The sequence below is a fragment of the Pseudochaenichthys georgianus genome, chromosome 22, assembly GCF_902827115.2.
Source record: "Pseudochaenichthys georgianus chromosome 22, fPseGeo1.2, whole genome shotgun sequence".
Lineage (NCBI taxonomy): Eukaryota > Metazoa > Chordata > Actinopteri > Perciformes > Channichthyidae > Pseudochaenichthys > Pseudochaenichthys georgianus.
The window spans coordinates 22,692,574-22,714,911 of record NC_047524.1 but is presented as its reverse complement, the minus strand read 5'-3'; the positions used below and the strand labels follow the sequence as shown (position 1 = coordinate 22,714,911).

General features: G+C 41.3%; 1 protein-coding gene across 5 annotated transcripts in view; it reads right to left on the bottom strand.

Annotated features, from left to right (window-relative positions):
• The window catches only part of daam2 (dishevelled associated activator of morphogenesis 2), a 122,342-nt gene that overhangs the window by 26,461 nt on the left and 73,543 nt on the right, over nt 1–22,338 (bottom strand). For all 5 annotated transcript variants that reach the window (XM_034111036.2, XM_071201683.1, XM_034111039.2 and 2 more), the window contains exons 4-10: nt 19,241–19,315; nt 10,151–10,245; nt 2,001–2,334; nt 1,285–1,395; nt 569–672; nt 358–424; nt 48–165 (exon numbers count right to left, since the gene is read on the bottom strand). In XM_034111036.2, coding sequence (XP_033966927.1) covers nt 48–165; nt 358–424; nt 569–672; nt 1,285–1,395; nt 2,001–2,334; nt 10,151–10,245; nt 19,241–19,315 — 904 coding nt within the window. The remainder of the gene's footprint in view (nt 1–47; nt 166–357; nt 425–568; nt 673–1,284; nt 1,396–2,000; nt 2,335–10,150; nt 10,246–19,240; nt 19,316–22,338) is intronic.

Sequence of the window (22,338 nt, the reverse complement as noted above, 5' to 3'; positions counted from 1 at the left end):
TTAATTATTGTTATGTTAGAAAAGCTTCCTGTCATGCATGTACTCACAGGGCATCTGGAGGCAGTGCTGGAGGATGGAGAGGAGGTTGGGGTAGGCGTCTGAGTGACTCAGCTTCTTCTTGATCAGCTCAAACATTGCACCGGCACTCTTAGTATCGACGTGGGACTATCAAATAAAGAACAGGTTTTGAATGACAAAATACTGTCTGACCATTCATTTGTTTGCCTTTTGGATGAGTTAAGCCATATGGCAGCTGAACCTTATAGCCAATTGAAGCCACATTAATAAACACAAATGACTGAAAAAGAAGAAAAAAATAGTTTTGTGTTAAAAAACACACAAGAGTAGGTTACTCACAGTATCAAATCTTTTGGCTAACTCCGAGTCATCTTCATTCCGCACCATCTCAAAAAAGTCCAAATGCCTGGGCAGGGAGAAATAATTGTCGGAGATTAGAGGAGTTACTGCCTCTTCACTGCAATTAATAACAAAGTCAATTTCTACAAAGAAGAAGAGCTGAAGAGTAATATCATTTATTAGTTAATTGCTCATTAGGCTTCTTCCTCACCTATCCAGAGTGGAATTCTCATGCCCTCTGAGCTTGTCGATGACCGGCTGGATGCCCAACATCAGGAACTCGTACCTTAGGTGGAGGCGGAACTCAAGGTTGTCCTATAAATAAAAGAACAATCAACACAATGACATCAGAAAAATTGAAAACATTTGAATTGTCAAATAGAGATTGGTTATACATTTACATTTCAAACAACATTTACTACTGAATAACCAGAGGGACATTTAGATTAATATTAATAAAAGACATGAAAAAGGTGGAAGGTGGATTCTTTTTAACCACAAAGCTAGGTTAGCTGTATCTCCTGCGTTTCCAGTTGTTATGCTAGGCTAAGCTAACTTAAACTAAGCGGCTTCTCGCTGTCGCTTCATATTTACTAGGAAAACACAAGAGTGGTATTAATCTTCTTAGCTAATGTAACTCTCTGCCAGAAGGTCCATCAGTTTATTTTCAAAAATGTTGAACGTTGAAGTTCACATAAACATTTGAATTGCAAGCTAACAGAGGCTAACACTTTGGGGCTTGTCAAACCTAAGCAGGAATTCTTGATTTGTTAACATTTCAAGTAAAATAAAAACATATCCCACTACTTTTTCCCCTCACAAATGTGTTGAGTTCTTCTCTAAATACTGAAACTAAATTCAACTGAAGTTTTCCCCCCTTTATTTACAGTTATAGGGTGTATCTAAAATGCCTATGGATTTGCTGACCTCCCCAGCTCCAGCGTTGAGCACAGCGTTGATGAAGGACATGATGGCAGTCTTTAAGTTGACCTCGTCTCTGTAGCGGCCTGTACTCTTGTCCAGCTCATTCAGCAGCGTCTACATGGGCAGGACAGATCGAACAGTTAGCCAGCAAGTTAGTTTGATCCAAAAATACATTTTCAACACTTAAATCATCAGATAGCAACTGAGTCAGACATTAAAAAGGAACATGTCGCTACAATCTTGATTTATCAAAACACAACATTAAAGAGAAACCTGATAACACACAATTTTTTCCCTTTGAAACTCACACCGACATACTTTAGCATGTTAATCATAACTCAAAAGGTCTCAAAAGTTTGAAATCACTCAGCCCCTGTGGTGTTAGCTTAGCCTGAGGCGGCATGATTTAGCACACACCCCGGGGGGACGTGTGAGATGTGGCTTGTTGACTCAGTCCTGCTAGTCACTTAAGCACCACACAATCCATTATTCTGGATGTCCTCACTTGCCTTTAATATGCCCAGTGTTGATTTAACCTGAGGCAACAGTCTGAGCTGCGGCAGCACGAGTCTCCAACTAATCAAAATGACCACAGGGTGATTTATTTGAGCATTACTTTGAAATATTTGTCTGCAACTCCCCATTATGTCTGTCTCCCCCATGTCTACAGCAAAGGCCTTATACAGAAGGTATTTTTGACCAACATTTAGCACCCTCACCTGAAAGCGAGTCCTCTCTGCAGCATATTTCTGGTAGTGCGCCATGGCCTGTAGCACCTTCTTGTGTCCGTCAGGCACCAGGCACACCGCCCCGAGAATCTCCAGCACGGCCACCTTGGTCTTGATGTTCTCTGTCCGCAGGCTCTGGGAGATGGTGTTGATGCTCTGTGGGTGTGCCAGGACGTGCGCGCGGCCCTGGGAGTTGTTCATCAGGGCCTTGATGCAGCCGATGACCGAGGTGTGGACGCGGCTCTCCGACGTCTCGTAGTCCATGCTGCGCAGGAAGTTGAGCAGGCAGGTGAGGCCGTCGAGCTCGATGAAGCGCGTGACAAACCTGGAAGAGGTAAATAAGTAGATTCAGAAGAAAGTATACATCCATGGACTTTCCATTAGTGTGGTGCGGCTTGTAGGGCTGTAACTTCAGTCATCACGTTGAGATTTTATTTAGTTCTATTAATAACTTACTTCTATTAGAAACATTGCATGCAATACGCTCTCTCTTTTATATCACACACACACACACACACACACACACACACACACACACACACACACACACACACACACACACACACACACACACACACACACACACACACACACACACACACACACACACACACACACACACACACACACACACACACACACACACACACACACACACACACACACACACACACACACACACACACACCTTTAGATTCTGATGTTTTATTTATTAGGAATACTGATACAAAGATATTATGCTGCAGTGCCCTGGTTCTCAAAAACCATGAAGTTCACATATTGCCGTAGACCATTTCCCATTTATTTCTCTGGTCTTTCTGTCATCTCGTCAAATATGCTTTATCAATATAATACTTTTTTTTATCTGATTATCAGATATCTTTAAATTCCTCTTCACAATATCCCACGGCTTAAAGCCTACAATTCACTATAGTCCAAACATATAAGTTCATTTAAAAATGAATAATAATAAAGAACTGATCAAAGCAGTATAGGTCTTTTCATTTGAGGGGTGTGCAAAAAGCAAAGGTTTGGCTGTAATCGACTCAAACAGTTGATCACCAAAATTGTTAGAATTGGTTAATTATCACAATCTTAATATCCTGAATTTTAGTCAGTATTTAAGGCCAAGATCCTAAAAACAGTTAGTACTCCACATAAGGAGGACACTGACCTTTTTGTGTAAAATTGGCGGAATCCACTTAAGTGCTACCAATGCCTAATGTCTTAGTGAAACTTCATCCAATCTCCTACTGACAACCCTACTTTGTTGAACTAATTAGAACTCAGCAAGTCATTACCCTCGCTGGATGAGAAGCAGACCTTTCTGAATGACAGGCAGGACGTGTAAACATTGAGCGAAGTCACGTCTAGTGAGAACACCGTGGGCTCTATTGTAAATGACCTTCCCACTCACTAAGATTCCTGATAGGCCTCATAAATAATCAAACAAATGAGGGCTTGTATTAGGAGTAAAGAGGCAGAGGACGAATAGAGGAAAAGAGAAGAGGGGTGGACAGTGAAGAAAAGAGGAGAGGGTCTGAGTTAAAATGTATTGCCCCTCATTGCAACAGATACATTGGCAGAAGTTCCACTTGGCTCGAGCAGGCATGGAAAAAACTATGAAACATGTAAATCATCCAATTATTATCCCTACACACGATCAGTCATAGATTTTCCAGCATACAGGCACACACGCGCAGACTTCACCTGGCATGACCAGTACATCTCTCAAAGACACAATGCTATGATCTCCAGCAGCTCCACAGTGTTAGATCAAGAGGTCATGCATGCACGCTTACAGCCGACCTTCCCCCACAATGTATTTGAATGGTAAAGATCGTGCACACAACAGACGGTGTGCTTCTTGCTTAAGCTGCCGTGTCGGCCATAGCTCCCCACCAAGGTGGCGAAAAAATCAATCGAGTACATTAGCTACAACTTGATTCAGATGAAGCACAGACACTGAAACTAGAGCCAGGCAGAACTGATCCGACTGTTTCAAGTCACACGTCTTATATCAGCCGTTGTCCGCCTCTGAGAGAAAAAGGTTTCATTCCGGGAGAGAAATTAAGCTGAACATCCTTGTGATTAACGTATGGAAAGCAGGAGGGTGAGAGATGTTGTTGTTGGAGGGAGGTTCAAGAGGGTGGACGGGATTCAAGGCTTCGCTCGCTGCCTGCTTTACTGGGCTCTGCTGCCTAGCCAAAAGCTTGCCAGGCGCACGACCGCACGTGCACAAAAATAATAGATGAACTGATCCTATGCACCAGTGCATTCGCTTGAATAGAGAAAGGAGGATACAATGTGATGGGTAGGGAAATAGGGGTAGAGGGGTGGTAGAAGAAAGAAATGATAAACACAACAGGAGTGTGTTAAAGTTTGATTTAGTTGTTTTTTAATCTCCTTGTGGTATTCCGGTTAAGTTTGAAACATTTATTTCAAGAAATACACCTTGTCTTGTATACATTGACTGGTCCATGTTCTGACTTGACGTGACAGACGGTACATTTCCACAGAAACATCATTGGAAACCGTTAGGAAAAGGGCAGGAACTTTCAACAATACTTGTCAGGTTATCCATAGAACCATCTGTTCATCTGACTATTGCCAAAAGCAGTCAAGGAAAGCCTTCAGTGCAGTTTTCTGCTTTCCTTTCAATTAAGAAATATTCTGTGGTATTATAATTGGTCAGGACTATGGATGGACGGACGCAAATGGACAGAATTCTTCTGCAATATGTGATCCTAGGATTCTTGTGAGATCTTGCAAGGTAAACCAATTTGAGCCAACCTTCAAAATCTTGGTGGAAGAGCCACGTTTCCGTTGGATACGCACTACCAAATGGTGCGTTAGCTAGCCGAATATGCATCTGCTCTTGGCACCCATGGCATTCTGTTAAGATTTTACACTCAAATTAAAGCCTGGTTTCATGCCTTAGCCAACTGGTTAAGAAGCAGTTCACTTGTCATATTTGAGAATTCCTACCATATACGTGGTTACATTTTAGATGAATGAATACAATGTGTTTAATAGGTTTTTAAGGATCTGTTGCAGACATGCTCAACATCTCACAAAAACACATGGCATAACTTTCTTCTCCGCTCCGCATCTTTCATCTTCTCTCCAGCGATCAGAAATCTGCTCTCTGAGAAATCAATGGACCCCATCTCCCCTGACTTTGGAGCCGTTGACATTCATGCTGAGGCGAGTGGCGTGCAGGCCTTTTCCCCTTTTTGTTTTGTTCTTGGAACCACCGCTGCATACTTGAAAAGCCGCTGGGTTTGCGTTCGAGACAGTGAGAGCTTGACAACTGCTGCATACATTATGAGCTCAGGCAGAGCTGAACAATACCACGGTCGAGCTAACCACACCACACGTCCAGCTGTTCAGACAGACAATGGAAAGAAGCGAGGAATATAACTTGGCATGGGACAAGACATAACGAAAGTGACAGTGTGTCGAGGCCAAGGACGGTCAAAGGTAACGTGAGGTGCCAGTATGGTTGGTTACCCTAAAAAATGGCCATGTTCCTTTCATTGTTCTAAACAGCGTAAAACCCCTCAACCAAACGCCGACAATACTCTGAATGAGGAAGACAGTGCAGAACCAGATGCTCACAATTAAATTCATTCCAACCGACCAGACTTGTTGAGGTTTTAGCTCCAGAGGCAAAAACATGCAGCCTTTCTTAACTGTGGGCGACCCGTGCGTGATACGTTGGTCGAGAGTTCAGTCTCGTCTCAAAGCCTAACCATACAAACGTATCAGAACGCTACACTCAAGCCACCACGCGCTCCCTGCCTCTCTTCCGCACTACATTTAATCACCCCGTTCGCACACACTTAACATCTCCATCAAACACTCACTCACCTACCCCAAGGCACACACACACATGCACCTATGTCTTACGTTAAAAGAGTCAGAGTGTGAACAAGGGCCCCCGAGGTTCTGCAGAGGTGTGCTTTTAACTATTGGACCGAGGTGTCTGCAGCGTTGGAAGACAAGTCATATGATATCAGCACTGCTCTCACTCAAATACATTTGACTTGATGTGAGGCCCGGCATATAAGCTGTGGTAAAAAAAACTAAGGGCAACACACATAAAAACTGAAACACACACATGTAGAGATCAAAATAAAACCATGAGCCAAGGTGCACATCTGTGAGGTGTATAGTATATCATGGCAGGAAGGGAATGGCTTTTATAGACTGGGTTTACTGTTAAACCTACAGGGAGAAGTTTGTGTTTTTTTAACACAGTTATACAATATGAAAATACAGTCTGCTGTGACTTATTTGTGAGCGTGTGACACTAAAAGGCAAACCGTTTTCTCATGGAATGGTACATTTTGAGAGTTTTGGCGTCTTCCATAACATGTTTTCTTTCAGACTGGTGGAAATACTTTGATTGTCTATTTGTGTCTTTCTCCAATGCTCAGACTTCTGTTAGGTAATTGTCTGCGAATAAGCACACATTTAATAATACAGCATAACATTTCAGACGACTTATAAGACAACACAATATTATCTTAGTACAAGTAATCAACTGGGGAAGTGTCATGGTGATAGTGTATGCAAGTTCAAAGTGTTACCCTATTCACCTGCTGTGTTATAGAACTGATTTAATGGCTGTCAGTAAGAACAGTAAACAACTCCCTCTCCGAACATCATCACTCTCCTTCTCTCCATTTGTTTATTGCCATTCCAACAAACACGACCTGCTCTTAAAGCTTCATGCATCTCCACACTGTATTTGTCTTTACCCCCCCCCCCCCCCATTACATGCTAAGTTCCAAGGGAAGAGAAATCTGCTCTCTGAGAAAAGCAGCCCATCCAAGATGTTTTAAATGTGTGATACTGCCCTCCTCCTCTAATGTATTTGGGGGGAAAAAGGTTCCGATTCTGTTCGGCAAAACTTGTGAGGGATCCAGCGGTAAAATGTTTTAAAAGATAGTATTTGCATGTGGGGGTAGCAAACGGTCCAATTAGCTATTGACACGGGAGCAGGGGGAACGCCTGCAGTCCACTCGAGTCAATATTCTTGCTGGATGACATTTTCAGAAACAATGTCCTGCGAAAGCCTTCTTGGGAAGCGCTGCGGTGCTCTGCAGACGTGAGCCCCGGGGCTGTGATACATTCTGGGCCAGAACGGCCTCAGTAACCTCCGGGAAAGCTTCATTTCCTGTCCTCTCAGAGTTCTTTCACCAGGGAAACCACACGATGGTGAGATACAAGCATGTGCACACGGTATGCTCCTCGACACGCACGCAAACATCAGCGCAGATGATTTAATGGGTCAGCAGTGCTTACTGTATGTAAGCACACTTCAATGTGTAGCTTAAAAACCACAAGGGATGGTAAATATTTAAATATCTGGAAGCTAAATGGACAGCAGGCTGACGACATGGCTGTAGCAGTTCGTGTTTGCATGCTGGCCCTCATATGCCCACTTCAGCTGTATGTGAGTAAATACAGGTGATGGTTCAAGCTCCATTTGACAGATGGTAAACAAAGCAATGACAGCTGGCAGCGGAACCAGATAAGCAGTAAACTCACTAAGAGACAAACATAGCCAGTTTCCAAATGTCTCTGTTTATGGCTGTTTGTGATGAATCAAATGTATATTTGTAGATAAGACATCTGGGCCATTACATTGGTTGTGTGACATGTTTACATGCTTTAATGTTCGGAAAGCTCTTTATTTTTCTCATACTGCAGCACCTCTTTTCACCCTCTGTCTGAAACCAGAGCCCAGTCTGCTCTGATTGGTTAGCTGGCCAGCTCTGTTGTGATTGGTCAACTGTTTAGAGATGTCCCGCCTCTTAGTATATCACGTACAATGTGTTGGAGTGCTAGCCAATAGAGAACCGCAGTGGCGCGTCCTAAACCCCGGAAGTGAGTTAGCATTTTTACCACGTCCGGTTCCTTCGACTAAAAGCAATGCAATTTCTCCATAGGATTTTGGAAAATAGCTCCAAATAAGGTCTGTGTTTGACACAAATTGAAGAGACAGAGACATTTCTAAAACTTTGGGATTGTAGCCTTTGCAGACCATTTACATGCACAAAAACCTATATGACACACTACAGGAAAAGGAAAACTCAAAAAAGCATAAAAAGGGCTTCTTTAACCAACATTGTTGTCGTCCTGTCTACCTCTGTTCTCCTACATTACCCACAATGCTTAAGACATATTAAAGACATTAGCACTAATTCTGCTTCCAGTCGTTAGGTTTTAATTCAGTTGAGAAAGCAGGAATACAACACGTTACTAAACTCTTAGTGGAAGGGTTACTTTAAAAATGTATCCTGTTACAATTAAATATACACTTAAATTGTTTTAATAAGTAGTAATTTAATAATTGTACTTTGAAATAGATATTCTGAAGCTTGAACCTTGAAATAACTATTATTGTCGGTGTCATTATCACATTCCACATTCATTACCGCTCGGGGAACATATCATCCAAACCTTGTCACCTCGTGTTTTCAATGGGGTGACAATCAGGCAGTGAGTGGGTGCTCTGCTGACAATGTGCTGTTCTGTGCGCTCTGCCTGGCACCCTGCATGCCCACCATGTGTGTGTCCTGTGGCCCTGCAGAGCGGGCGTAGGGCACAAGGGCACCTCTTCACAAGCAGACTCAGCTGCCTCTCTGAAATACCGGAGGGAGGGAGGGAGGGAGGGAGGGAGGGAGAATCGGGCACTCATCCAAACACACAAATCAACGCATAGACACCACAGTGTCTCAGTAACTGCTGCCTTAAAGGAAAAAAGTACCGCACACACACTCGCTCAAGCAGAAAGTCCTCCCATTTGTCACCAAGGAGAGGACATTTACACGCTGCCCTGGCTTTCCCTGAAAACCCATATACTGTGGGACACACCTGCTCCCAACATCACTGAAAAACACATCTGCGTGCTAATGGGCAATAACTCACTCAGGGCACAGCCTGGGTGCAGGTGCATTACTGATCAGCCACTTTTGACGAGGATAATAGAATACACTTGAATAAAGTAAAAGGAGTTAGTGATAAATAGGGAAACAGAGTGGCTAAACACCTGCACATTATCAAAATAGTAAACAAAAGAAAATATGTATCACTGTTGACCTGAAATACCTTTTAGCATAACATTCAGCATGTACCTTTTGGATAGTGTACCGTCTTTACTGTTTGAACTGTCCGAACCACACAATGGTACTGACTAAGGGAGAATCATAACTCTTCAAGACAACTCTGGAAATCTACTGTGACATCAACTAGTGAGAAAAAAAATAGCTTTGTCACTTTAAGAGTTACTAATAAAGGAGTATTGTGATATGTTTGTGCATTTGTATGATTTAGTGCTAAAGCAGGTTATGACATAAATGACATGAAAAGATTCCACTCATCGCATTATTTTTTCCTGACATGCAAATCTTCAAAAAGCCTGTTTAAATAAATACGTTGACCAGATATAAGTCCACATTTGTTGTCCCAGATTTACGTGATTCATTTTCCCCCTCATCTTATTACAACAACTCAAGCAAGCTGCTGGAATAAATGCACACAACGTATGCCATGCATCTGGAATCTAGTGTCTTCTTACCAGCGGTGTTTCTCGTTATGGTGTTTCGGATACCCCTACATGCACTGAAACAAACAATCAAGCGTACGCACACTTGGCCTTCAAACACACACATATAACCCAGACATGACCCAGACACTGAGGCTGCCTCGGGTTTATGTCACTCTGCACATTAGGTCTGTCACTTGTGAACACTCAACACCCCCGCTTTTGGTCCAGACCACTGCATCATGCAACTGGCACGGGCTGAGGGACGGACTTAAAGGAGCTGCTGACGGGGGGAGAGGAGGGCGGTTTGTATTAGACGTGATGAGTGAAGCCTAACAGCTGTGGGTGCCCATATCAGGAATAGAAACAATATCATTAATTGGGCGTATTTTAATTGGAAGATATTTAAAGATTTTTTTTTTTTTTTTTTATAAATGTAACCCTGCCATGACAAGAGACAGACTTGGATGTAATACATGCGGCATAACCTCAACAAGTCCTATAGTAGGAATGCATGACTTTAAGGAGAAGTGAGCACTGCAGAGCTCTGTGGTGCCTGCAGCAGAGGAAAATGTCCTCTTACCTCATTGGCTGAGTCCGAAGTGCTGTTTTCAGATCTTCCACCACCTTGTTCCTCATTTCCATTTCCTCCTCGTCAAAGGCAAACAGGGTCTGCATCTGCAGAAAATGCGGAGAAAATAAATAAAAATGTAATTTAGTGAAACATAGAGCTGCAATGATAAGTCGATAAATTGATTCGTTGATCGTCAGAAAAACGTCTACTTTAGCAAATACAAAACTGTAGATTTCTTGCAAAATTGTGTATTATATCTTATTAAACTGATTATCTTTAGGCGTTGGACTATGAAAACAAGGTATTTGAACTAAAGACATAACTTGTACAAACTGGTATTTTATGACATTTTATAAACTAAACGATAATTATAATAAAAGTGAATACAAAGCTGATGGATATTGCTGAATTTTGGCTATCAAAGCAGGTGTTATTGGGCAAGCTACTGAACCTACTTTTTTTTTCACTTTCATTCATTGTTTAGTCGACACCAGAAAGGTTATCTTATTTTGGAAGCCATCTAACAATAGTACATATATAAAACATTGTTTTCAATTTGCATCACAGATAATTAGAGCCTCATTAGTAGCTCCCTCTTCCCATTTCGTTTCCCCTGTTTGAAGTTATATACGGTGCCAACATAATTCAGGCAGGCAATTAACTCAAATCAAGCTACAACAAATCTTTAAAAAGAAGCACTTAGACCGGTGGTAGTGTTAATTCATTTCTGCATCACTTAAAGGCTCCCCGCAGCAACATCAAAGAGATGCTGTGCTCCCATTAGTCAGGGCCACAGCGCTTCTGTTTAGCCTCTGCAGGTTCTTTCCAAGGCAAGTCACTGCCAACTGCTAAGGTTCAAACAGTGTGCGTCTCAGTGGAGTAGGCTAGTCAAAAAGCTGACTATTAATTTGCCTTGAATATATATTTGCTTGAATGTGACCCTGTTTTCCAGTCCTTAAAATATTTGTAAAAGAAAAAAAGGCATACAGGTAATAATTCGGTGCAAATATTCCAAATCAAGATCATACTTTTTGAGCCAGCGTTGCTAAGACATGTTGGACCCCATGTTTGACTAACTCACAATATCTCTGTTCTAAGTGTTTAATCTAGAAACAGTGCAGTCATCCATCGCGTCGACTTAGCCTCAAGTCCAGATGGCTCGCGGACCCTGTGCCAAGAAGCAAAGGCTCTGGCTCCTGTTTCTCCCAAGGAATATGTTCATAGTCAATGGGAAGTTGGACACAACAAGTGTTGGGGAGAGTGGATGTTTTGGTCGTGCTGCGAGCCAGCTCAACGTGTCAATGAGTCTCGCCAAATGGCTCCTTGCTACATCTGCTATTCGTAAAGTCATTCCGAACTTTTGGCCAATGGGCACATGAGGATGCTATTACAGCTTGTTGGTAATTCACCAGAAGGTACTTCCCTTAATCCGTATTATGGGAAGTGTCCCCCAGAGCCAGAACCATGCCCTCAAGCTGGTCATTGGTGCGTTGTTAACCCAGTGAGTGGTGAGTGCAGCTCATCAAAACCTTAATAACGACCATGTGGGGCACTGATGCGCAAAGTAAAAAGTATTTATTGAAATAGTTAGAGGCACAAAACATAATTAAGCTAACAATAGACAAGCTGAAACATAGCAGTTACTATGTGACTATAAACTAACAACTGAAATGGATAGGAATGATGTGATCGGAAACATGTGGCATTAACAGCTCTGTTTAGAGTTCAACTGAGTGCCAGGTAGATGGTAAGAAACCATGTTGTCACAGCTAAGCAATGTAGCTTGTAAACTGGACAGAACTTCCCAAAACAGAAGCTTTGCTATTAAGCTCAAGTTTTACTAGAGCACTGACGAGAACAGTGAATAAAATCTTCAAAAAATAGATTTGACATCATTTAGAGAATGGTTGGGGAACTCAAAAACGTGTTCACAGTTTCTGAAACTTCAGAGATGGTTTTTGACTTACTTTATCAGAAAAAACAAATAAACATTTAAAGAGTCAGAACTGTGTTTTGTATTTTTTGTGAATCGTGATGTTAGATTTGTTGAAGTATGGTAGATCATCCGTCTTTGATCATTTAATGTTACCCTTTGTTACCCTCCGATGTGCATCGTTTAAAAAGGTTTTTAACTTATTTTGTAAAGAAAATTGAAATTGTCAGTTTACTTATCGATATCAGCCAAAAAAGCAGGTAACAAACATATTGTACGTTCTTAATGCACAGGTAAAGGTTGACTTTTAAATGTAGGCTACTTTAACAAATGTGTATCACGTTAAACAGGCTTCACTAAATAAACTGCTTAATTCAAATAAATGAAATCAGTTAAAGGTGGGGTAGTTAAGTTTGAGAGACCGGCTCGAGATACACTTTTTGTTATATTCCATGGAATGCTCTTAACATCCTGATAGCAATGAATATCTGAAGTGCTTTGACAAAAAAATCCATAACAAAATCAAATGTCATCTGTGGAAGCCGTAGTACTGTAAAAAGCACGACCAATCATCTGAGCCGGCCCGGCTAAAATAACTGGATGGCCTACCTGCCTGTCAGCCTTCCATCTGTGCACAGACTTATCTCGTGCCCTCATTGGTCATGTGCGCGTTCGTGTGTGTTGGAGGAGGGCTCTGTAAGGAAGTGGCAGATTTTTTCCGGTTGTGTATTTTCAAATTCTAGCGCACTCGAGCTGGTTTCTTCAAAATTACCCACCCCACCTTTAACAGCTAAAAAACTAGATGTAACACTTGAAAGCACTCTAATGCCAAGGCTACAGAAACCCTTGTCAGAGTCACAAAGACATTTGAATTATCACGCCAACCAACAACCTCAGGGCTCTGACTTTATGAATGAACATCAAGATGCTTGTTGTATCTCTCAGGGCGGCAATGACAAAATGAGCTCATCCAATAACTCAGCTGCTGTGAAGGGGCCTTCCCTTGTGAGCGCGGCAAGGGGCCAAGACATGAAGTCATGGGCGAGCAGAGGACCTCCAAATGTTGAAAATCGCTTTTGTCACGATGCTGCCTGGTTCACGGTGCTGGAGAAAATGGATGATTGATGGTGGGAGTAAAAACAAATTAGGGAATTGGAGGGAAATGGTCGACTAATAGTGAATAGGGGAGACTGTGGTCAAGTGATATGTTTTACCAAGAGACTAATTGGAGGAAAATTGCAAAAATATCTTTCTGCCAAACCTTATGTTGATTTATTTTAATCAAAAAAACAATTGTTAAATAACTTTACATTTTAATAGACTTGTGTCCTTTCCTTTTTTTTTTTTTTTAAAAACACATTTTTTCCATCACTTGTGTGCAATTCTACAGTATGCACTGAGACTTTCTAGAAAAGGCCTGGAGCAAGTGAATGCCAATATCTCATCTCATTGGCACAATGTTCCACTTGTTTTATTAAAAATGTCAAGACTTTAACACACATGACTTACAGACTCAGGTTGTTTTGCACAGTAGGTACAGTAAAAAAGGAAAAGTCAGGCTGAAACATAACTCTAACAGCGTGTCAGACACATAATAGCACAGAGGCACCGCTGCAGCCCTGGTGGATTTTAAATTCCTGGCAACTCACAAATCAGAACTTCCTCTCGACTAAAATACTGTGCATGTCTGTGAGAGTGTGTGTGTGCTGTCTGAGCCTTCAAAAGAATGACAGCAAAATTGTTTCTCCAGACTTGAGCTCAGGTACCTACAGAAGTAGCTCGTTCTCATCCCCGGAGTGGAGGCAGTAAACAAAAAGCTGTAAAAATAGCAACCCTTCACATGGGTTGTTGCTATAGGGTCTTTTTCACCAGAAAAACAAACAACATGGTAATAAACAGATATTAAATGCCATTACTTTTGTTGGCCCTACATTTATATTGTAAGTTATGGTTAATCACTTTATCTGATTTATAGCTTGGAACCACTTGGCTAGATTTAGAAAAAAAATCGCTCTAGTCGGCTGGTTGAAAAGTCCATTAAGACTTTCTCCACCAATGACCCTCTAAATGTCTTACATGTCAACTTTGAAGAGCCCCTCTTAAAATGTCATGTTTTATGCTCTGCAAACATTAGGGAGCCAACTTGTCGTCCACATAAGGACTCCGGGTCAGAGGTCACTGTCCCAAACTGGTCAGTTGCCGAATGTACAATCAAATCATAATACTAACACGGTGGTATGTTTAAAAGGACGCTGTCTGGCAGAAGATGTCTTTTTGAAAGCATCACGCTGTTCCCACTGGCGGCCAAAGTTGCTAGAAAAAAATGAATATTGTGTGTGGCTCTGTGTTTGACAGTGGTTCCTGCTGACTGAACTGCTGAGTGTTTAAATGGCCTTTTGTCATCACAGTGTGTGTGTGTGAATGCCGGGGTCACAGCGCAGGAATGTGGCCATGCGAATATAACGAGCAGTCAGCAGGGACACGTTAAAAATGAGCCAAGATTCTGAGAGGGGATGACTGAGTGAACAGTGACCTCTCATGAGTGGTGGTCAGATGCTCAGTAATCAATGTTTATTTAATCAATCAATGTTTATTTATATAGCCCAATATCACAAATGTTACATTTGTCTCAGTGGTCTTCACAGTGTGTACAGAATATCAGTATGACAATACGACACCCTCTGTCCTTAGACCCTCACATCGTACAAGGAAAAACTTCCAAAGAAAACCCACAGTTTAAAGGGAAAAATGGGAGAAACCTCAGGGAGAGCAACAGAGGAGGGATCCCTCTCCCAGGACGGACAGACGTGCAATAGATGCCGTGTGTAAATTGAAAAGATAATACATTTGCAACATAGGTAGTAAGTGAAATATATATTAATTATGAGGAGGCGAGACAGGCACTACACACAAACATTTTGTTTTTACAAGTTTAAGAGAGTGCTATTAAAGGTAGGGTAGGTAATTCACTTCAGAAACACTTTTTGTTATATTCCATGGAATGCTCTTAACATCCCGAAAGCAATGAATACATTAAATGCTTTGACAATAAATACATACTCCTTACAAAGCTGACTCATTTCAATTTTTCTGCAGTTTCTAAACATTGGTTTAAGTCTTACTTATCGAACAGAAAACAGTGTATTTTGGTCAACAGTGCCAAATCCCCCAACCTTGTCAACCCTGTTGGGGTTCCACAAGGTTCCATTCTTGGACCATTACTGTTTTCACTGTACATAAATGACTTGCCTAATGTATGTCAAATGTATTTGTATGTGCAAATGTATGCCGATGATGCGGTCATCTTTGTACACGGGAAGAACACTGAAATGATCTCATGTTGTCTCTCAAAAGCTTTGGAAAAGGTTCAGCACCGGCTGAACAACATTTGCTTACAGTTAAACGTAAAAAAAACAGTATGCATGATGTTCAGTAAACGACCAGTAAACGACCAATCTAAGGATCCAATGTGTTTTTAAACGGAGCAGAAATAAAACTAGTCTCCCAGTTCAAGTATCTTGGAGTCATATTGGACTCAAACTTGACTTTTAAGAAACATATTAAGAAATTATCCAATAACATGAAATTCAACTTGCAACATTTTAAACAAATTAGACCTTTCTTAACTATCAATGCTGCAAAGTCATACCTCCACTGTATGATTCTATCCCACATTGAATACTGTTTTACAAACTGGTCGTTTGCTTGTGCCATCAAGGTGTATCAAGGTGTTTGACAGAAAGCCAAATTCATACCACCACTGTACCATCCTTGAAAAACACAATTTCTTAAGTTTTGACAATTTTAAGTCTTTTTAAAAGTATGTGTTTTATTTATAAATGTTTACATAGACCCTCTCCCCTTAGGGCAGGGGTCGGCAACCCGCGGCCCACGGGCCGCATGCGGCCCTTTAAGCCCTCTGCTCTGGCTCCCTTGAGTTTAGACAAAAATAAGAAGGAAATAAAATAAAAGTATTTGTAGGACTATTTATATTTTATATTTTGTTGCATGGTTGAAAATGTTTCGTATGTTGTATTTTGAGGTGATACTGTGACACATAAATAAAAAAAAAAAAACGGTTTTAATTAGGTCAACTAAATTATGCGTCACATCCTGCTACGGTCCCGCGCGAGCGCCTTTTCTTGGAGGCGAATAACCTGACTCCCGGCTCGATGAGCGAACTATGGATAAATCAGAGAAAAGTACCGGAGGAACACAGGATTTAATTCTGTGTGGACAGAGTTGTCTGCTTTCACAGCAAACGATGCTGGTTCACCGGTATGTTTGATATGTAGAGAGAAGTTGTCAACGGTGGTGCAGCATTTACGAGGGAGAGGAAGACAGCTGACGATCGTCAGTCATAATTCAATGGGGTATGTCATTTATTTCAGAAAACACTTTGTTATATTCCATGGAATGCTCTTAACGTCCCGATAGCAATGAATATTAAATGCTTTGACAATAAATACATACAACAATTAATCTTTGGAAGCCGTAGCGCTGTAAAAAGCACGACCAATCATCTGCCTCGGCCCGGCTAAAGTAACTGGATGGCCTACCTGCCTGTCAGCCTTCCATCTGTGCACAGACTTATCTCGTGCCCTCATTGGTCATGTGCGCGTTCGTGTGTGTTGGAGGAGGGGCTCTGTGAGGAAGTGGCAGATTTTTTCCGGTTGTGTATTTTCAAATTCTAGCGATCTCGAGCTGGTTTCTCCATTCTTACCTACCCTACCTTTAACTCTTTTTAGGGTGCAGCTATATGTTTTATTTATTTCAAAGTGGGCCCATTTTAATAATGTTTTTTTTCCCTTCCAATGTGCAGAGGACTCCCCAAGTGCTGTGTTTAATTTATTTTAAAGTAGGCCTGTGTATTATTTTTAATTCTCCTTATAAGAGTTCTTTGCTTCTTATTAGAGGTTAACAGTTTTATATCATGTAATAAATAGCCTAATAAATGCAAAAAACTGTAGTTTTTGTTTGATATAACAATAAAAAACTATGAAATATGTTTTGCGGCTCCAGACAAACACATTTTGGGGAAAAAGGAGCAAAATGGCTCTTTTGGTCAAAAAGGTTGCAGACCCCTGCCTTAGGGGAATTCATCCACAAAAAACACACTGGACGCTGCACTAGGTCAGAAACCAGAGGAGACTGTGAAGTCCACCGTAGACGGACCACTTTTGGACAACATGTCCTCTCTGTTAAAGGCAGCTCATTCTCAATAGTTTTTAAAGGTCAACTAAAAGAATGGTTGAGAAACAAACAGACGTGCTAAATGCACTTTAACACAGGGGTATCTCCTCTTGCACTTTATGTAGCGCTTGTATCTTCTCTTGCACTTTATATGTTGTTGCTGCTATATTCTATTACCATGTCATAAATACTTGTGTATGCTGCTCTTGCTCTTTTGCACTTTTTGCATATCATTATTTTGTTTTTGCTATGTTTGTAAAATGTAAACGTGTTAAATGTTTTATGTGAGGGACTGCGGATGGAAATGAGCTCAAAGCTAAATCTGGCACTGTTGTGCTTGGCACATTTGTTATGTTTTAAGTGTTCATCACTGTGCATTGTCCCTGCCAAATAAACGATTAAATGAAATTACATAAAAATAAAAATTATCTGTGGAAGCCGTGGTACTGTAAAAAGCATGACCAATTATCTGAGCCGGCCCGGCTAAAATAACTGGATGGCCTTCCTGCCTGTCAGCCTTCCATCTGTGCACAAACTTATCTCGTGCCCTCATTGGTCATGTGCGCGTTTGTGTGTGTTGGAGGAGGAAGTCTGAAGGAAGGGGCAGATTTTTTCCGGTTGTGTAGTTTCAAATTCTAGCGCACTCGAACTGATTTCTCCATTCATACCTACCCTACCTTTAATCTGTTAAGCCCTGAGCCTGTTTTTCAGGTGTCAGGCTCGAAAATGACATTTTATTTTAAAGAAAATTCAGATTGAACAGAGTAAAAAACTGTAAATTATAGTGTCCGTCCAAAAATTCTTTTTTACTTATAGTGAAAACTACCCTTGGATGATGGTAAATTAGACTAAAAGCTTTAGGTTTCCCTTACAATAATAAGTACCCTGTATCAAGATTGATGTAAAACTAGTGACAAAAAACCCACTTCTGGGGTCATTTGGGTGGATTTTCCATATCTCTGGCCCCCCTTGGTCGATGTTGACGAATGAAATCTCTTTATAACCACTAGAGCCAATGGAATCAAAGGGGGATTTACACACACACACACACACACACACACACACACACACACACACACACACACACACACACACACACACACACACACACACACACACACACACACACACACACACACACACACACACACACACACACACACACACACACACACACACACACACACACACACACACACACACACACACACACACACACACACACACACACACACACACACACACACACACACACACACACACACACACACACACACACACACACACACACACACACACACACACAGTAAAAAAGGTGGGGGCTTTGCGCATGCAGGTTTGCATCAGAGTGAACCTGTCTCTCGCTCTGACATCTGGAAACGGAAAAGCAGATTTATTGCTTATGGATTATCAGAAATCATTTCAAAGGGACACAGACACATTGGATTAACCTATGGATTAACTTCAGCAGCGTTTTTGTCGTTTTAATGCCATTGAAGACCAGTTTAGACCAGACTACGACACAGGTAAACCATGTTAGCGTTTTTAGCTACCTAACGCCACATGTTTTGATGTCTGTTTTTGTTTATAAAGTCGCGAGTTCTAATCATGGAGTGATAATGTCTGTACCCATCGATTCTGTGTCATCTCACGATGCGAATCAATGGGTTGGATGTGCAGAAAGGATAAATAATAAGGTTTCATGAGCAGAGTTGGGTGTAACGCGTTACTGTAATAATATTAAAACAATTGCCTTAATGTAAGTAATCAACTGGGTTAGTTTCATGCGGATTTGTATTAGGTAATGCTACTAGTGTCTTGCAAGTGTCTGGAATTTTACAAATCTTTAAAAGGTAATTTTCTCAAATTGTGATAAAAAAGATAGAAATAAGATTGTCTCTGCTTGAAGGTTGGAAGCAATATGTAATATATTGTATTCAACTGGAGATTTTAGTAAAAGTGAACAGACTTACAGCAGCCATGGAGTTGATGCGGTCGATGTAGTAGTCAGGCCAGCTGGTCGCAAGCTTGTTGGGATCCTCTTGCTCCTGTGCATGGACACAAAGAAAGATTAAGTCAATTTAAAATTGCATAGCTCTGATTGTTTAATGGTTATTGCAGGTAAATCATAGAATATAAAACCCACTGTGACTTGAACATACACACAGATGCAAACATTAAGCAGATGTAATAATCGAAAAATGTGTTCCCGTCTCAGAACATTTACATGAACGCACCCTTAAGTAAAAACTCTTAAAGCACTGTAAACGCTCTGAACATTGAAATATTACACATCCTCTTTCAAGTTACCACATAACAACGTAATGCTCATAAACGCATCAAAATTGGAGAATCACTTCCCAATTTGAGAACTTTGACTATACGAGGAGCACGTATGCACCATGGGCTTTGAGAAGGTCCACGCTCTCCGAGTGTCATTATAGTTTATCAACTATTTCTCTAACTGTGGGAAACAGCCAACAATGAGCGCCATTTCAGAGGTCTACCCAGGAACACGGTGCTCAATGATTATGATGATGTCCCTGATATGTCCTTGAGCACCTGGGGTCCAAACTCCATCAACCGTCTGCTTTCATGTAGCACTGCCATCAGGTCAAAAGGCTCCATAGTTTCGACTCCTCCATATGTAAAACTGAATTGACTGATTTCCATGAAATTTGCCATGAAGATGGTTTCTACTCAGAAAATGAATCCTAAGGGTTATGCTGAGCCTTTGTCATCTCCACTAGAAGTACTATCAGTACAAGTTCTAAGTATTTTGAAATTATCAGTACTATGTCCATTTCTGAAAGACCTAAGGCATTGTACTGAACAGATCAGGGCTGCTAGTGAGGGGCTTTCTTGGTTCAAAACTACTCTCTGTACATTATTATTGCCTCTGCCAAGGGGATTGTATTTTGGCTCTGCTTGTTGGGTTGTTCGTTTGTTTGTCTACGTTATTATGAAAAACCTTTGGCCCAATATACATAGAGGAATGGTGTAGCATTGTCCAAGGAACACCATTGCATTTTGGAGCAGAATCTGAATCACGGGGTGGATACACACACTGTTTTTCACTTATGGAAACAGCCTTGACGGAGGTTTGCTCTCTCCAAGTGCCCTTCTAGTTTCCTACTATTTCACTCTTCTCGTTTCCTTTTCCCCCTTTCTACCTTAGCTGCACACTTCAACATCCATGCAGACTAAATGGATGAGGCAGTCCAGCCCACAATAACTGGGTCACAACATCTCAGAGTATTCACTTGTCTTAGCTTTTAGTACAACATGACAGAGAGAAATAAGAGAGAAAAAAGAACTGCCTTGAGGAACGAAGTGCACTCCACAACAGTTTTCAAATCGCTCCGTCTGAGATCAATTTGTCCTGGCCAGTCGGAGGTAGCGTGATGCCATGAGCAACCAAGGCACAGGGGAATACAGAGACCATGTTCCTCGTTCACATCTGGTCTTGTTTAGCTCGGGCTTAGAGCACTGGTGTAGCATTGTTGTTGTTCTTGTTACTGTGTGCAAGTAAACAAGAGCTGGAAAACATGCAGTACATGGTATGCAACATTAATGCAAAATGTGATTTGTTAGATAATAGAGAAATACTTGCGAAAATGTATAATACAACATAAATAGAAATGTTACTTGATCCACAAATTAAGAGGGCATTTAAAAAATAAATGTGGCGTAAAAGCAGTGCAATGACCAACTTTTGGCTCCAAAGACCCTGTAAGTAATTCATTTCTTGAGATCCCCAACATACAAAAGGATTATAATACCGACCCTAGACTGTAGAAGCAGTTACAGTTAGATCAATTGAAATAACCCTACGAGAGACCATAATGCTTAGCATACAGAGTGTTGAGATATGAGACTTTGTTGCAGCCATCAGGGGCCAACTAAGCTCTCTGATAGCTGAATCTCATCAAGTGCTACAACTTCATTAACTACAAGGACGTTCATGCTGCAGCAAGACCTCATCAAATCTCACTGGGCTCCTTCTCGGTATAGAAAATCAATATTTCCTGCCACCAAATCCCTTCATTTCTGAAATGTAGCTTTAATACTTGCATGGCGGTACAACACAGCTTTAAGCTAATTACATTTTCTGTTAATTAAGCCAGAACAACTCCATTCTGGGACAGGCCTCAATCGATTGTCCCCGGAACATAAAACCCTCTTTTTATGACCACTAACCCAATGAACTTCCAGTCTGGACATAAAAAGGAGCTACAGAAACAGAACATCCACTGATTTGTGAGTCCTATACACTCAAGCAGCTCCACCAGAGACTTTTTTGGGTTGGAGTATAAAGTTGGTCGATGTGGATTCCAGCCCTGGTTAAGACCGCCGTTTCTAATCTACGGTACTCTGTGCCAGCATTTGAGCACGAGCTAAAGAGCTGGGCAAAAACAATAGAAGTCACTGTACTACTCAGCTTGTGTTTTCAAGCTGGCCGTCGTTTCCACTATACTTGCTGACACGCTTGGGACGGGATGCCAGACAGATCCTGACGCTGAGATTAACAACTTAACTGCCTCTCTCTGGCCCTTCAGCCCAATTACAGCGGCCGACACGCCCTCAAAAACATCAGGTCGAGTCCAATACAACATTTACTCTGGCAGTTTCACGAGCCACAGTAAAGTACTGTAATTTTGTTTTGTTTTTGGATAAATGAAAAATGATTGCTACATGAGCTCTGTTATGGGGGTCCTGGTCTTATCAGTTCATACACTTCCTGAATATTTGCCCTTTTAATGGCATTTCTTAAACAGTCAAGTGATCTTGGGTGCTTATTTTTGAATCACAGTTGATGAGTGGTATTAAAATCTCTGGATAAGAAGCCAGACTCCAAATAAGTGGGGCCTTTTACAAATTGAAAGTGCTAACAGCAGGCTTTTTATATGAATAGAGAGAGTGTATTCACATGTGTATCATAGCATTCAGCATTTATTTAAGGTATATGCATGCATACTGACTATACTACTGAGATACCAGTCGCGTGCTTTGCTGCGACAGTTTAAGGTCAGACCCGTCATTCCATTACAGCAATTACACACTTACACTG